Source organism: Protopterus annectens, chromosome 6.part0 (assembly GCF_019279795.1).
Source record: "Protopterus annectens isolate FY-2018-M chromosome 6.part0, PAN1.0, whole genome shotgun sequence".
Classification (NCBI taxonomy): domain Eukaryota; kingdom Metazoa; phylum Chordata; order Ceratodontiformes; family Protopteridae; genus Protopterus; species Protopterus annectens.
Window position 1 is genome coordinate 6,375,079 of NC_056737.1, and position 17,393 is coordinate 6,392,471.

The 17,393-nt window shown below is 39.3% G+C and overlaps 1 protein-coding gene across 1 annotated transcript in view; it reads left to right on the plus strand.

Annotated features, from left to right (window-relative positions):
• Positions 1–17,393, plus strand: part of SART1 (spliceosome associated factor 1, recruiter of U4/U6.U5 tri-snRNP) — a 1,154,259-nt gene that overhangs the window by 780,389 nt on the left and 356,477 nt on the right. The window contains exon 15 of the mRNA XM_044073787.1: positions 14,455–14,542. Within this exon, the coding sequence (XP_043929722.1) occupies positions 14,455–14,542 (88 nt within the window). The remainder of the gene's footprint in view (positions 1–14,454; positions 14,543–17,393) is intronic.

Here is a 17,393-nt window from a genome sequence, read left to right on the forward strand (position 1 = left end):
GCTAAACACATGTTATCCTTCCCTACCAATCTAGACTGGAGTCCCTCAAGGCTCTATAGTTGGTCCTCTTCTTTTTAGTATTTTTTACCAATAACCTCCACTCTTCATGTAGCAACTCCTCCCTTGTACAATATGCTGATAGATTCGACTCTTATTTCCATTGCTGACAACATCTCTAATCTACACACTATTATCCAAAACTTTCTCATCATAGAACGATGGCTGAATGACAATCACATCATCCTAAACCCTAAAACAACTAAGCTGATGTTCGTTGTGTTTCACTGTTGCAGTCATTACACTTGGGTTATCCTGCTGGCAGGCTACCCGCAGTCGGCCTGAATTCCAAAGTCCTGGTCCGGCGTCGGTTGCTGTCTCCTCTTCCCTGACGTCAGAGTGCCAGGGGTATAAAAGATGCAGCCATAATATCAAAAACTCTGATTTTTTTCAAAAAGGAACTGAAATCCTACCTCACCTCCCAAATCTGCTGTCCTTGCCAAGATCCTATTTAACATTCTCTACCCTCCCTACTATCTTCTGTAAACCTTAGTGACATTACATTCTGGTCAAACAGCCTTTTATGACTGCTGCTTGTGTACTATTTTAATATGTATCCAATTATTTGATGTATTTACTTCTCAAGCATTTGTTTATCTTTATAAAACTACTGCTTCTTAGTGTGTTTTTATGTGTTTTACAACTATTGTACCTTAGCTGCATAGTGCTAGCTTGTTTAATTTTCTTAGTCTGTACTTTCATGTATCTATGTAAAGTGTGTTGGATACAATTTTGTTTTGGAGCTTTTCTCCTTGGGTCTGCACTAAAAATGGGTCCCCTGGCTCAGCTGGATCAACCCGGTTAACAAATGACAAATAAATAAGTAAATGTTCAAAGAACTTTTACGAGACTTACAAATAGATGTGATTCCTTAGTATATGAAATGTGACTAGAATATTTAGAAGTCTGTTCAGTAGCTTATAGATTAAGGGCAGATTTAATTCTGGTGTGTTTAAGTGTACTAAGGATGATGCAGGGTATATAGTCCGTGAATTCCATTTTGTACACACAAACTCTTATTGTTCCCCCAACCCACTGGCATTTAAAAGTTGGGCAAATCTCTCAAGCTGTTGCCCTCCCCCAACACTTAGGTTTTGATTGAGCAGCTGAAAATGTTACACAGTTAGAGATATTGTTTTAATTTGCAATTTTCTCTGTAAGCAAGCTAGATACATGTTGTTCGAGGTATTAATTCAAACGGTTATAGACATAATATGCCCTAATAAATCTCCAATGTTTCTGATGCTCAGAAAAGTATACCTTATAGTATTATCAACAGTATGCCTGGCTACACCCTTGAGGTGATGTGTTTTCTGCAACTGTGGGAGTTGATTTTGCCAACCATTGTCTAAATAGTGTGGAACACTCTCCCTTTAGATTTTAGGTATGCAAAAAAATCTGTTAACATTTAAAGCCTTATTAAATTTGTGATTCAAAAACTTTTTATATTTGAGAGGGTTAAAAATTAAGTAAGCCCTTAATTGTCATTTATAGGCTGTGGGCTTGAAATACATGTCATTGAGTCATAGACTCAGGAGTACCTATCAAACCAGTTCAAGGCACAACAGCTCAGAGTCTACACAGTAAAGCTAAGGATCTAAGGGTTCTGGTACCAAACCCAGAGGAGATGGCACATCAACATAAAAGAGATGCTGACAATGATTTTGTCAACTGAGCCTTTCAGACACATGGCAAATGAGGATCATACACTAGTACCAGAGAGGAAAAAAAAAAAGAACCAGTGGAGGCTCTCCTGGACTTGTCAAGTGTAAAACAGATGTGTAACAACACAGACATTTGTAATGTTGGCTGTACAGGACTTGCTTCCACCGTTGTTGAAGAAATCTGTCTTTGTTAGTTTCAACATGCAGAATGCCTCCTTGTACTTCCCTATTCACAGACCCCACAGGCAGTTTCTGATATTCAGAGTAGAGAATTCCCACTACCATTGTACATTTCTGCAATTTGGTCTTTCTGCTGCACCCAGGGTTTTTGCAAGTGCATGGTCCAAGTATTATTCACATTTAAGACTGAAAGAAGTTCACATTTATACTTGGATGACTGCTTAATACAGGTACAGGTGCTCTGATTCTTGGAGTTCTCTGAAGCCCAAGACCTGCAGCAACAGCTCTGTTTTTTTGGACATTTTGAAAAGTCCTGTGAATGGGCTTCCAGCCCCCTGCACCCAAGAAGAAAGATGGATTTTACAGGGTCCAGGAAGTTTTTAAATACTTGTACAAGAACCCTGTTGTGCAACCATAAGAGTTCTCCAAATATGCTGCCAGGAGATCTAGGCTGGCTTAAGGGCTCTATGCACTCTGTCATGATAAGGAGAGCACAGTGCTTTAGAAAACTGGCAAACCGATGTATACGTCTGCAACCATGGCCTTTGGAATTGTTAATTGTCATAACCACATTATTTATTATTAAGGGATAGTTGAGGAAACTACATGAGAAATCCCAGATGAGGCCACGAAGGACAAGATTACCAGGGTTCTGTTATCAGAAGTGTTTGATCCATTCTTGTAAATACTGACACTTGAAAAATAAATTTTGATTCCCACATGTAGCAGTAAGTTCTGAAACTCACCGTGCACCACTTTATTCATGTTTGCTAACCCTGTCCCCTCCACTAACCTCAGTCTTGGACCTCACTTTCTGAAAAATCCTTTCTCTGTCAATACCACTGAACAAGCCACTTGAACACACTTCCACACACACACAACACTTCTACTCCCCCCCACACACACACACACACACACTTCTGGTAAATAGTTTTGCAATTCAGTAAATTGAGAAAACAAACTGTTAAAGTAAAATGCATCTGGATCAATGTGGTGTGGAAGAGAAGCACGGTACGATGGAACAGTGATGATCAAGTGGAAAGGGGAAGTGTAAGAAAACTCCATTATTGTTGGGTGAGTCTTGATGCACAGAAAGGATTTGTTAGAGTTAACTGAGATTTTATGAAAAGGACAGTGGGAAGCATTTGTGTTCCCTGATAGAATAATATAGTTAATAATAGGGTTAATAAGGCTGGGTATATGAAGGTTTAAAGGCAAGAATTAAGGCAGGAGTGCTTCTCTTTGACAAGCTGTGCTTGAAGAGGGGAACCGGCCAATGATATCCTCTTTCTCCCTCTATTTGCTTAAATTTTAGAATTGTTGGCAAAGAGAATAAGAGGAGTCACAAATTTAAGAACATAGCTGGTATGGTAATCCAGAAATGTTAGTGTTGTTTGCAGATATTAATTTTTTACTTGGCTAAATCCACAAAAGGACATTCTGTGTCTTAGAATATTTTAAGGCAGTAAAAGAAGAGCTATAGGTGTAAATTATGCACCCAAACATGAATGGATTCAAGAGTACCCTTAATTTTAGGGAGATGATAAAAGTAATGATTTAGGTGTGTGGATTAAAAAGGATTCAGCTGCACCTGATGTATGGGAAAAAACTAAACATAAGCTGGATACTGATAGTAATATTTAAGAAGTGAAATGTTTTACAGGTCAGATGTATTGTTATAAACCAGAGAAGTTGTGGATGACTGTTAATAAAGAGCTGAAGTTTTTTATTTGAGAGGGAAAGGAGGAGAGAGTTACCTGGAATAAGATGATTTTCCCCATACAAACAAAATGGTTTAAGGTTACCTGATTTGAGGTGGTACTTCATGGTTCAGTATTATAACTAAAGTAGAAGATTATACGTAAAAGTGAAAAAGGATGATGATGGAGTGGGATGGGGGAGTTCAAGAGAGAAAGGCAGATTACGACTTTGGATGCAGGTTCTTATGGAGAATGGTAACAACCATACAAAATGTTATTTTTGTATGCAAGGAGTAGATATTCTAAGAATTGTGCCAGCACATGAGTAGTAAAAGGAGATTTTCCCAATGTGGATGTCTGCAAGTAGGGGCATAGAACTTGGGCAAGAAGAGGCTGAATTTAGAGGAGGAAATCCGCAAGGGGACCAAGATATTGGGAGCAAATAGCTCAGTAGGGAAAGGTTATAGAGTGGAGTGAGGTTAAGCAGGGACTTTGTTTGCAAGTTAAAGATTGCCTTCCTTATCTGCTGATAAAGTATAGACAGATGAGAAAGGGATAGAGGAGTACTACATGAAATACTACATGTTAGAGTTTATAAGTGTAGAACAGAAGATATTGTTAAAATGGGATGATTAAGGCATATAAAATATTGCGTGATAACTATAAGAATCGATAAGAGAAGGTTAAAAAGACTTGAGAGAATAGAATACATATTTCTTTGAATAGTTCCTTAGTAATTGTTCAGAGCTCCCAAATAATGCAACAAAGCCCAAAAGGTTTAAGATTTTTGTTTCATGTAAGTGTTTGTATAGGTATTTTTTACCTCATGTACACTATATGGAGTTTATCCTCATGTAGAAAGCAATTTTGGAGGAAGAGAGAAGAAATATGGAACATGTTTTTGGAGAATGCAAAAACCTGGCAGATTTCAAAAAAAAATCCTACAGACTACTTTTGACAGAAGTATTCAGATATCAAATGGTAGTAACTAAGGATGTGATTCTTTTCAGTTAGGATATATAGGATCTGATATACACACACATGTATATAGTAAGGCCTTACTAAAGAAAGCAATTAATAGAAGATTTAGCCACTCTAGTAGCACAGTGGAATAAAACCCTGACTATGGTTTAGTGACTTGTGTTTGATTAGTGGTGTAGGCGTCTGACAGCATGACAGGGAAGGGTGGACATTATCATCCCATATGGGTGTGTAGTTCCACGAGCATTTCCTGTGACGATCCTGGTTGGGGGCTTGGAGCTTCACACTAGAGGTGTCACCCAAAAGGAGGAATAGGGTGGGGATAAGACCCCCCCCCCAGATGTAAATGGGTATACATCCAGGATGCCCTTAGGTTCCACATCAGCCCCAATCCTACTGGATATACTTTGGGAGGGTAAAGGTGGGGGCTGACGGACCTGGCAATGGATGTGAGGCACTGGGTAGCAAGACATGAGATGATGCAGGAGGGAGAAAAAAATCCTCAAAAAATTTATAGAAAATGGTCATCAAAATCTAATGACCATAATGGAATAATAAGTAGGAACTAGAATAACCGGAGATGTTACCTTTAGTAAAATAAGAAAATGTTGGTGAAATAAATGTCATTTGTGGCAACATGCATGCAAGAATAATCCTTAGCAAGGAGTAATGATATTTAAACGGCGGGAGGAACTGAATAGTTTAAGTATGGCTTTTCTAAATGAAACCTGTTACAAAGAAAAACATGTACAGTGCATAAGGATAATAATGGAAACTATTGTTAAAATTTGGTTTATTGTCTATTGATGTGAATGAACTCATGCTGGAACTTAAAATGTGATAATTTACTAAAGATATTAAAGATATAAAAAATATTAAATATTTACTAAAGATATTAAAAAAAAATACCTTTCCTGTAACTAGTGTAGTCCAGATTCAGATTTGCTGTATCCAGGACTGTATGTAAGCTTCTGAGCCCCCCCAAGCTTTCTGTGTTGGAGGGAAGCCTTCTAGCTTATCAGTGGGAGTGGTAAGCATTAGGTAACCTATCTACGACATAAGGAGTGGTTCTGGCCCAGAAATTGTAGTTATTGGCCGTTTGGGCAGTTTTTCCATCTCTCTCAACTTTCTGGTTTAAAAGCCCACATTTGCACTTGTTTCCCCCCTTTCCTGTAACTAGTTTAGTCCAGATACAGATCCTTACTTTTAGCACTTGAATTTGCTTATTTGTGATCAGCACTTGTTCAGAACTTGTAAGCACTAAATAACCTACTAATTACTACAGCACTCAGCCTTCCTCATTACGTAGAGGAAAACTGTTTTGGTACTTACTTTCCTCACTTGCTTAGAGAAAAACAGCTCTTGTACTCACTTTCCTCACTTATCTAGAGGAAAATAGTTTTTTTATTCAGGCATGTCCAATGGTCAGCTCCCAGTGTTCTCTCCTGTCTGTCTGATGAATTTGGGCATCTTGGGGCAATGTAGAAATTGCCTCATGTACACAGATAGCCCTCTCCTCCTACCACCCAACACTACAACCTGTGAGAGATGCACTTATCTAGCCAAACTGGAGGTAAAGCTGTCTCCAAGCAAGACTGAACTTGACAGTCAAGAGGAGAGGGTAAACACTTGCACCACACCACACTCATCACATAGTCTCACTAAATCTACACCACCAAAATCCACACATAAAAACACAAAAACATTCGTGGAGGCTCTCAGTAATAATCTGCTCAAGCAACAGAGACCTCCAAAGCAGAAATGCAAGCAACCTCCACCCACCAACACAACACAAATGACACATAGCCCCCAGACTCGGTGTGCCACTCAACCGCAGCCAATAAGGCAAAACAACGTACCCAACACACTAGTCCTAGGCGACACTATAGTCAGGCATACTGATGTCCCACTCACCAGGCTAAACAAGGAGAAGGTTACTGTCAGCTGCCTGTCGGGTGCCGGGATCCGCCACATAACCCACACACTCAGGTCACTCCACAACAAGTACAAATATGACTCTGTCATTGTCCATGTTGGTGTGAACGACCTGAGACGTACCTCCCTGGACTACATGAAAAGAGACATGGAAGAGCTCTCCGATCTTGTAGCCCAGGTAGGTATGACCCTAGCCCTGAGTAGTATTCTGCCATCACCCAGAATGATGCCGCAGTACAAGGACAAAATGATCAACTTCAACAATCGGCTAAGCTTCTGATGCCATTCTAAAGGGATCCAGTATCTGTCTGCCTGGGATGACATGGTCGACAGACCACGATGCTTTGCCAGAGATGGCCTGCACCTGTCACCCCTGGGATTCCGGATACTGGCTAAGGTTCTTGCCATCCCTATACTGCCTTTTTTAGGCAAGGTTCAAATGACAAATTCACCACCATAACAGGAACAGACAAGCAAAAACTGAGGGTGATGCTACTCGGTGCTAGAAGTCTAAATCTCAAAATGCACGCGCTCGAGGCACTCCTTAAAATGGAGAACATCGATATCTGTGCAGTGACTGAGACCTGGTTCAAGGCTCCAGAGAGCACCCCTGCACTACCAGGCTATAACTCATACCACACTTTTCGGCCATGTAACCTGGACCAGAACACCAAAGGCGGAGGTGTGTCCATATTCATTAAGGATATCCACACCTCCAGGCTAGTTGCTCAGCATAATGCAGCCGAGGTTATCCAAGTGCAACTAACTGTGGGCAAAACTGCAATCCAAATTGTAGCTTGCTACAGATCACCCACCATGCCCCAGGATTCCCACTCCTCTTTTCTTGATGTACTGGAAAATATTAGGATTCAATCAAACACCCTAATAATGGGCGATTTCAGCTACCCCACCATTAACTGGGAAAACTACTCATATACCAACTCCTTCGCTCAACGCTTTCTGGAATTCATAAACTGCAATGCCCTGGATCAACGTATCCACACCCCCACCAGTGGCAACAATATCCTAGATCTAGTCATTACCAATATGAGTGACCAGTGTTCACACCTGAAGTCAACGCCTCATTGGTCCAATCCAACCATAAGCTAATTACTCTAGATATCCACATCCTGCCTCCACCCCCTATTAAGGAAACCATGGTAAAAATTTTCTCCAAAGCCAATTTCATGCTTCTTAAGACAGAAGTGGTGAACTTCATGACATCCATGTAGATGGACAATACAGTTACGACTATTGAATCCTACACAATTGCACTTTATAAGCACTTACATGAGTGCATGGATCGTGCTATCCCAAACAGAACCAAGACACTATCCTCCAAAAAAAAAGGAAGCCAATTTGGTGGTCCCCTGCCATAAACAAACTGTACAACAGAAGGAAGAAACTCTTGCAAAAGAGAGTAAAATCCCACGAGTGGAGGAGCTCCCTGGTCAGCCTCAGTAAGAAGCTGTGATCCCTGATAAAATCCTCCAAATCTAGTTACAAAAACAAAATCGCCACTGATTCTAAAGACAACCACAAAGCATTCTATAGCTATGTCAAGAATCTCAATAGCAACACTCAGATCTGCTCTGAGCTACAGCACAATGGCACTAAATATACAGACTCAACTGATATTGCCAACATCCTGGCAGATAGGTTCAGTGCTAACTTTACCCCCCTCTCACCCCCTAAAGAGCCCGTCTCTATACCGGAAGAATGCAAAGTTCCTGTAATCACGGCTGCACAGGTAAAAACCACACTCTCCAAAACCAAGAACACAGCATCCATGAGACCAGACAACATCCCAGGCTGCGTTCTACACGAACTACAGAACAAACTGGCACCCCACCTAAGTACCATGTTCAATCATAGCCTCACCTCAGGCTTTGTGCCTGCTGAATGGCGCACAGCAATGGTTATCCCACTCCACAAGGGGGGAGCCACCACGGACCCTGGGAACTACCGCCCCATTAGCCTGACGAGCCTGGTCTGCAAGGCCGTGGAACGTATCATCATGGATCTTATAAACAAAGACATTGGTAATCTCCAAACTCTGGATCCCACCCAGTTCGGGTTTGTAAAAGGCAGATCATGTCTCCTAAACCTGATAGACTTCTTTGAAGCAGTCACCAAAGCCGTAGACAAGGGTAAGGTGGTTCACACAGCCTATCTAGATCTTGCCAAGGCTTTCAACACCATCCCCCACTCTGGAATTATAGATAAACTCACTAAACTAGGTATAAATCCCTATGTCACAAGATGAGTTGCCAACTGGCTCACTGACAGAACCCACACTGTGAAAGTAGCAGACTCCAAATCCAACTTCAGACCAGTGACAAGTGGAGTACCACAGGGTTCAGTCCTGGGTCCTCTCCTGTTTGGTATCTACTTCTCTGAAGTCAGGCTAACACAGAAGGTCTTTGGCTAACGAAGTTCGCAGATGACTGCAAACTAGGAGCCATAATCGAAACTCCTAACGATGTGGACTTCCTACAAAAGGGCCTCACTGAGACAGATACCTGGTGTCAAAGCCATGGCCTCAAGCTCAATGCCAAAAAGTGCATTGTCATCCCCTTTGGTAAAAACTTTGTACCCATGAACTACAACATAGGCGGTAGTATACTTAACACCAAAAGTGTGATAAGAGACCTTGGGACACAGGTGGGGACAGTAGTCTCTCCTTTGATAATCACATCGCCACAGTAGTCAGGAAATCCTTCTCCTTGGCACACCTCATCACAAAAGGTTTCTCATCCAGAAAAAAAGAGGTCATTGTTCCCCTCTACTCATCACTCATTAGACCCATTATAGAGTACGCCGCCTCTTTTGGTATGTACCTCACAAGACATCTACAACAACTGGAAAGGCCACAGAAATACCTCACAAAGAGGATTACCGGCCTCAAACAGATGCCCTACACAGACTATATCAAAAAAATCCAGCTTTACTCTGTCACATATCGCCTACTCAGAGATGATCTCTGCCTAACATACAAAGCTATGTCAAACCCAGAGCTGTTGGACATGCTCCACTTAAAGAAATCCCAATCCCTCTGAGCTACATGCTCTAGGGACATAAACCTTGTCACCACAATAAACAGAACATGCCGGAGGGATAGATTCCTGTCCCAGAGACTTCCCATACTCTGGAATAAATTACCTATCTATATCAAACAAAGCTCCTCATTAGCACTCTTCAAGAAAAATCTTGATGATTGGATGGGAAATAGGAAATTCACCCCGGGGATCACCTCTGTGGTTCTGCTCAACAGTGGCACAGGAAAATAATTTTCTTGGGTGGCAAAAGCCAGGATACCTTTTTGGCTGGGCTTGTATAGGCCCCAGGGCCGATAGCCTAGTGCCTACCTATGAACATACTTTTAAGGCATTTCCTTCTTCACTGTTCTACTTTTTCACTTAACACTAACAATTTATTTTCATGTTTCTTTTTCACAGTATGGAAATTCTTTAAAACACACTTGTATTTCCATGTACTCATATTTGCAAAATGTCTTTTTCTGCCACAGATTCTGTAAGATTTATTAAATGCAATATAGTGTTTCCTGTATGCTAATGACCACACCCAGGTTGAATTGCTCTTGCACGGTATTTTCTCTTTCCTCCATTTTTTGATGCACTGCATTGTCACATACCTCTTTTCATATCTGTTAATTTTGCAGCATATCCTTATGTTCTTATTTTTTAATTTTTTGTTTCACTTGCATTTTATCTTGTACACATCCTTTTCCTCAGTTAATTATGTTAACTGTGTAGTATAAATGTTATCTGCTTTGGTATAGCTTTTGGTAAATTCAGGCCTTATATGTCCACTTAAAAGCATGTATTTGCATGTCATAATTTATTGTACCACAAACTTTTCTATATCTTAATAAAGAATACAGCTTATATTCATAGTCTTTAGCTCTGTTCTTCTTCTCAATAAAATGGGCTTTTCTATTGTCTGTAAGACGCAAAGCACCTATAAAATAGTTAACTAGCAAATAAATGTTAAGTTCTTTCCAGGGTCACTGTAATGACAACTTCGGTTACTACTTTAGTTTTACATTTTACTTTTTTAATAAAAGAAGAATTTAAATACCTTCAAGGCTTATTCCCCTGTGACAGCTAGGAATAGGCTTTCCACCTGTTTGGTATTTTCTGGACTATCCAGAAATTGGAATGATGCCCAGTAGTCCAGAAACTACTGTACAAATGCTACTATTCTGTTTAGCATCATGAACAGAATGTCAGAGTTTGTAAAAAAAAAAAAAAAAAAAAAAAAAAAAAAAAATGCAACTCGTCTGATTTTCTGGAGTCCAAAATTTTCCAAAAAAAGAAATAAATTGTGCAATATGAACAGGTCTGAGGTTATGCAAAAATAAATAAATAGAATAAAAGAGAGATTCTCCCCTGATGAAGTATACCTTTATGTCATAAAATGGGCGTGAACACAGAGGAGAATGGAATTGAATTGTGCAGAGTCATAGTTAGTACAGGGGGTGTGGCTTTAGTCCTGTTTTCAGCAGTGCGAAAGGTGGCAACGCTGTGTAGGAATGTGGTACTTACCACCTTTAATCAGGCTTATTGGCTAAGCCACTTGCAGAGAGCAGAAAATCAAATTTCCAAAGCTCATATTTCCTGCTTTTTGCTAAGTTTTTCTATAGTAAAATAACCCCTTATTGGCTGTAGTTGGCATTTCCCACTGTAAATTTTACTTCTCTATTTTCAAAGTCTTTATAGATATATTTCTTCACTCCTGCAGAACCATTTCTACACCCTGATACTATGTGATGCATGGGACTTTGTCATGATGGCGAGTAGGAGTCACAGATGACATGGTCTAACTTTCATAGAGTCTACATTCTGACTGAAAAGTCTAGAAGAAATGTTAGTCTGAATGACCAGTCAGAGAAGTGTTTACCACATACCATGCTGCTTCTTGCCAGCTACCTCATTAACATTTCTCACACCTTTAAATGTGTCCCTAACTAATCTACCTAGACTGTTGTGCACCCTGCAGCAGTTGGTCTCTAAATCCTTAGCAAATTCAGACACAGAAATTCAGATGGTGTGGAATGTAGGTGCATGCTTTTTTAGTGTTTACAACCAGATATGAAATAGTTTCTGCCTTACAATTCATGCCATTTTCTTAAGAAATGCTAGCAGGTTATTAAAGCCTCTTTGTTGATAAGATGCTGCAGAAATCCTCCCATTCCTTTTTATACAAAGGCAGTGAAGAGAGGATAATCCATCTTTAGATGTAATTTTCTTTTCCTTTTTTTTCTTTTGATATTTTTGCATCCAGACTTGATCACAATTTTCCCCTTACCTATGTGTAGATCCTTTTCTCTTTTTGTGATCTGCTTCACCAGCCACAGTAGGGCTGAGAAAGAGGTAGGATCTGTTGTTGCTGTCATTTGTCTGCATTTGGACAGTGTCATTGTTGTTTGTGCTGTATAATTATATAGGTACTAATCCCTTCCTCAAAGAATGTTTCGCTTGCTGAATTCCCAGGTATTATTTGTTGGTACTCTAAAATTAATTAGGACTTCGAACAACAAATTTTATAAGAGGCACGTAACCCTTCTTAATTAGGTGGTATGTATCCAAGTTATTTGCCCGTTTTATTTTCCTTTGTGGACCAGTTTATGGAAAGCACTATTTGGATGTATTCACATCTGCTAAATATTTTATATTTTGCCAAAAAAAAAATGAGTATTTGGACAGGTTTTTGATTCTTTTAGCTCACGTTCTTGAAAAAAATCCATTCCTAAATGGTAAACTTTTTCAGATTTAACTTCAAGATATTTCATTTTTTTGTCATTGTGGAAAAAAAAATTCCTGAGTCAGGGAATGCTTTAAAATTCAAGATAATAGCATTGTTTTCATCTTTGATGTTTGGCAGGAAAGTTCTCCTGAGTACTTTTGTACCCAGAATTACTTCATTGTTTATATGGTTACAGTAGTGTTGGTTGTAAGGTGCATTTGAAGGTTCTTTTCATTACCTGCCCCAAGGATCATTAGAACTATCTTCTTTTTGCATGTTCTGATGTGTTAATTACTTGCATGTTTGTCTGGGACAATGCAATCACTATGGTGGATTATTGTCATAATAAATACTTCCTTTGTCCTTTTTTCTACAGTTAGTGTTGCATTTTCTCACTTATTTTTAACAGCTGGCCCTAGAGTACCCAACACAGACCGCACTTCACCTTTTACTTGTTCTTTGTTTCTGTTATCTCTGTCGTTTTTAATTACTTGTGTTATCATCACTACCACATTATTTGTAGCTTTCAATATGTGGACTGTCAGTTCTTAATATTTCACAGCGTATCACAAGATCTGCAGTCACTTCTAGTTCTGGACATTGTGGTTTGTCCATAGTGATTTTTGATGTCTTTTTTCTGTTCGTCATAACGTGAGACTTCTCCATGTCAAAACCCATTCCATGCGAGGAGCGACTGTGTCCACATTAGGCATTGGATAAAAAGATGTGCCTGGATTCTGCCATCCAGAGTACTAATAATACTTCAGTTAGGCATTACAGTCAGTAATTGGTTCATGGTCCTGTACTAGCAGTAGTTTCACTGTGCTGCATAGCTTTTTGCTTTTTACATTTGTAACGCCTCTGTATTTAAGCTGGGGCAGAGAATAGTATTTTGTGGCTCATCATGTCTTCAGAATGGGCTTTTGGCATTGTTTATATGTAGCCATTCATTGTATGCTTTTAATTGGGACTTGGTTCACAGGTCTGTTAACAGAGATTATCATGGAAAAGGGAGTGATTGCACAAGAACTTGCTATAATTGAAGCTTTTCAGCCTTTTCAGGAGTGTGTCAGTATATATTCCCTTTTTGTATTTCTTTTGCAAATTACTAACTGCTGTACCATAGACTATCCAGGACATGCAATAGTTCTTTGTCTTTTTATTTTCTGTCAGGGAACAGGTTAACCTGTAATTTCCTTCTGTGGCTGCTGCCTTCCTTCCATACAGTGCTGTACTCCATTTCTGACAAGAAGGAAATGAGGAAGATGAAACTTTGCCTACATCTGTGTGTTGTAGAGACAGCTGCAAGGTGGCATCTAGTATAGCCATGAGCAAGATAGATCAAGTCCTGCTGCTTTATATGCTGGGTTTTGGGAGATGTAATTCTACAAGTTGTGACTTCTTGAATTACCTCAAAGGTCATAGACTGTATTTCTGTGTTCATCATTAGGTTCCTTGGTCTGAGAACTTGACTGGAAATTGACATGAGTCATTCATTGTAAGGCTGGCTGGGGAGAAGTTATTTGGATAGGTACAGGGCTACTTTGTCACAGGGAGTGGTTAAAAAGTTTTTTTATCTGGGAATGATTTCTGGCAGAGGTTGAAGATGAAGCCAGAATGGGTAACTTTAGTAGGGTGAAGCAGGCACAAATGTGATTTTTCAGTATTTCTTAAATACTTGGATGCCTTTGCTTCCTTTAACAAAACTATGTAAGTAAAACTGTGTCCCATTCTGCTTTCCTAGAGTTAAATGCTGTCAGTTGCACCACCTGCCATGTACTGTTGCTTTTGGCCAGTTTGGCGCTATGGTTTATGGCATCAGGCCAGAAGCTAAGTTGGTTTAAGAATAATGGTGTTAAAAAAAAAAAAAGTAATAGTAAACGCACAGACGTTGTGCTCATATGTGAGGCAGGTCTTAAACTGCGATTAAAATGTTGCAGTGGTTTTTTTTTTTCTCTGTAATAGATTTCTGAGTCATTGTGGAAGGAATGAACACAGTTTTGTTTTTCATTTTGGTCATCCCATTTTGTTATGTTATGTAAAGCAATTCTTGTGGTTCCTAACAACAAATTAGTTTTGTTGTTGGATGGTGTATGCGAAAGCAAGCATTCATAACTGGGGTGCTGTGTAAATGCCATTTCTTCTAAAATTACTTTTATCCTTTGCAGTTTGCCACTTCCTCCACTACAATTCTGGATGAAGAGCCGATAGTAAATAAAGGCCTGTCAGCTGCTCTCCACCTATGTCAAAACAAAGGTACAGCATGGAAATATTTTAATTTCTCTGAGTGTATGTTTATGTTTGCTGTTTAAGTCACAAGATGGGAACTCTCAGCACAGCCTTAGCAGTTAAAATGCAGCTTTTATCATAACATTTTAGCAGCATTGAAATATGGCTATCCAGTAGCTTCCCATGACTTCAGGTATTTATATATATTTTTTTGTAATGTGTTTTAATGACTAAATTTTCTTTGATTGCAGTAAATAAGAAGAGCGTCTATACATCCCTTTGACTTCTGTGGAGGCCATTATACCATTTTCTGCCTGTTCAGTGAAATGTGATTTGGTATTCCCTAGAGTTTTTTATTTTGTCTTAACGTAGTACTTCTCCCATCTCTAATTCAGGATCAGCTGATTGATACCAAGGTAGAATTTGCTTTCCTTTCCTATAATGCAACTGATTTTCTTTTTATTTTCTTTTTTTTTCTGTCCCCGTCCCCCCTACCACAGTGAGTATTATCAAGCATCAGTGGCTCAGTATGTAGCACACTTCTCTTTCGTGTTGGAAGATCAGAAGACTGTGAGTTCTTTTCCTACACATAATGCTTTGGATTAATTTTCTAGCAGTGACACTTCATTGCTACATAAGGAATTAATGCTTCATTGCAGAGGTGGTGTCTTTTGGATGAGGTGTTATATTAAAGGGACAATCCCAGGGATTTTTTGTTTTGATTCTGATCTTTGTTTACATTTTCAGTCTGGCTTTCTGGGCATGTCCCAACTTTGCCTGCAGGGGTTGGGGGAGGGTGCTTACAGGAACCTTCAGAGGTGTTAGGCAGATTCCTTCTCAAATTGCAGTTGTACTCACAACAGCCCTCAGTCATTCATTAGTTTCAACTGTCCTTTTTATCCTCAGAGAAACTAGATTTTCAGGAATGTTATGATCTGACTTGCTAATACCCTGCAGGAAAGCATCTGAGCAGTGCAAAGTTAAAACATTGGTAAACAGAGTTTTCAGTTAATTTCATTTCATATTTTATTTTGTGCTGAATTCAAAATGCTAGCTAACTACGATTTTATGACACAAATGCCCTAGCTTCTGTAGAACGTATCTAAAAGATGCAAGTTTCAAACAGTAGTAGAAACAGTTGTTTCTTTTTTATGTTTAAATTGATCTCTGAATACTAGCCAAGTGTGATGGTTTTCTTACCTGCTAATTGCTCTGTAAAAATGCATATGTATTCTAAAGGGTTCACACGAGTATAAAGTCTTCACTTCCTTTTGTTTTATAGTATACATTGCTCATATAAACTCAGAAAGCTGCTAGAATAACACAAGTTGTGTTATCGTGCATTTTCTGAAGGATAAGAAGTCTGAGCTCAAATATATGTCATTATTTAGTGACTTTGATCTTCATTGATTTGGAGGAAAACTGCAAATTTTATGAAGAACAGACCAGAAACATCAGATGAAAATTTGAGCATTCTGCAAAAATCTAGACAGTTGAGAGGTAGGAGTCACACTCATCCATTCCTTTAATTTCATATTTTATTTTGTGCTGCTCTCATGCATTTCCTGCTATACATACTACATGCTACATGTTCGTGATTTATTGGTTGCACTGTATGATATGCTCTTAAGCAGTTTTATTTCTCTTTCTACCTTACAACTGTATGCATCTGTACTTTATTCCACTGTTATCTGTAGACAAGTAACTGAAATGATAGTGTGTTTTCTTTTGTCATCATTCTGTCTGTATTACCTGAATGGCTAATTCCCTGTCTGACAATCCTTAGGTGACACTTTTCCAACTGTTGTTGCTGTTCCAAGTTACTCACAAGAAGGCAATGTCAGAGCAGTGACACGAGTAGTATTCTACCCTCTTCACTACCTCATACTCTAATACCTTGCTTTTCATGGCAAATCAACAGAAGATAGATAAATTTCCTTGTATGTGTGCTGTGTCATGACTTCATATACTACTTTTGCACAATTATATAAAGTGTCATTGTAGGGCTGCCACATCTCCTGTTGCCAAAGTGGGATTTTTGTATGAAAATGTGAAATTTTGTAGGAGAAACCACACCTACAACCAGTGCAAAGGACTGGACTTCAGTTTACTGCTAAAATAAAAGCTCATTTTTTTTTTTTTTTTTAGAATTTGATTTATTTATGCTGTTTCATATAATATTTACGTGTTACAAAGACACGATAATGGATTTATGCATGTATTGAAGGAAATGTAGAAACATTTCTGCCCTAAAATTCTCATTCTCAGCAAATTCTTGTGGGATAAGTAAAGTATTTCTGATTCTGATATTTGACATTTTTGATGTTTTTTCACAGGACACAACTGCCCGTGCAGTTGCTGTCCTGCATAAAGTGGGACATGTGATAACCCTGTATTACTGACATTACTGAAGATACGAACCACACACTGGAAATCTGTTCTCTAAAATAATGCTGGTCAGTGCTGCAATATAGCAAAAGCAATGTATTTTGGCTTTTCCCGGTTAGGGGTCGCCACAGTGGAACTCCAGTCCGCTAATGATTGGCAGTAGAATTTTATGGTGCCAAGTTGCCAGCCTGATGCCCAACCTTCAAGGAAGGACCCCCATTCATGCACGCACCTACCTGCATGTCTTTATATGTCACTCAACCATGGGGAGGACATGCAGACTCCACACAGAAGGCGCCCCAGCCGAGAATCAAACGGGAGAACCTCTTGCTGTGAGGCAACACTAACCGCTACACCACCGTGCTGCAATATAACTATTTCATAATACTGTACTACCTGTCATTATGTCTAGATCAAAACTTCTCTTTTCAATACAAGGGTTACGTTCTCATTTTGTTATAGGGGGATATTAAACATGAGGGTCCGTCTG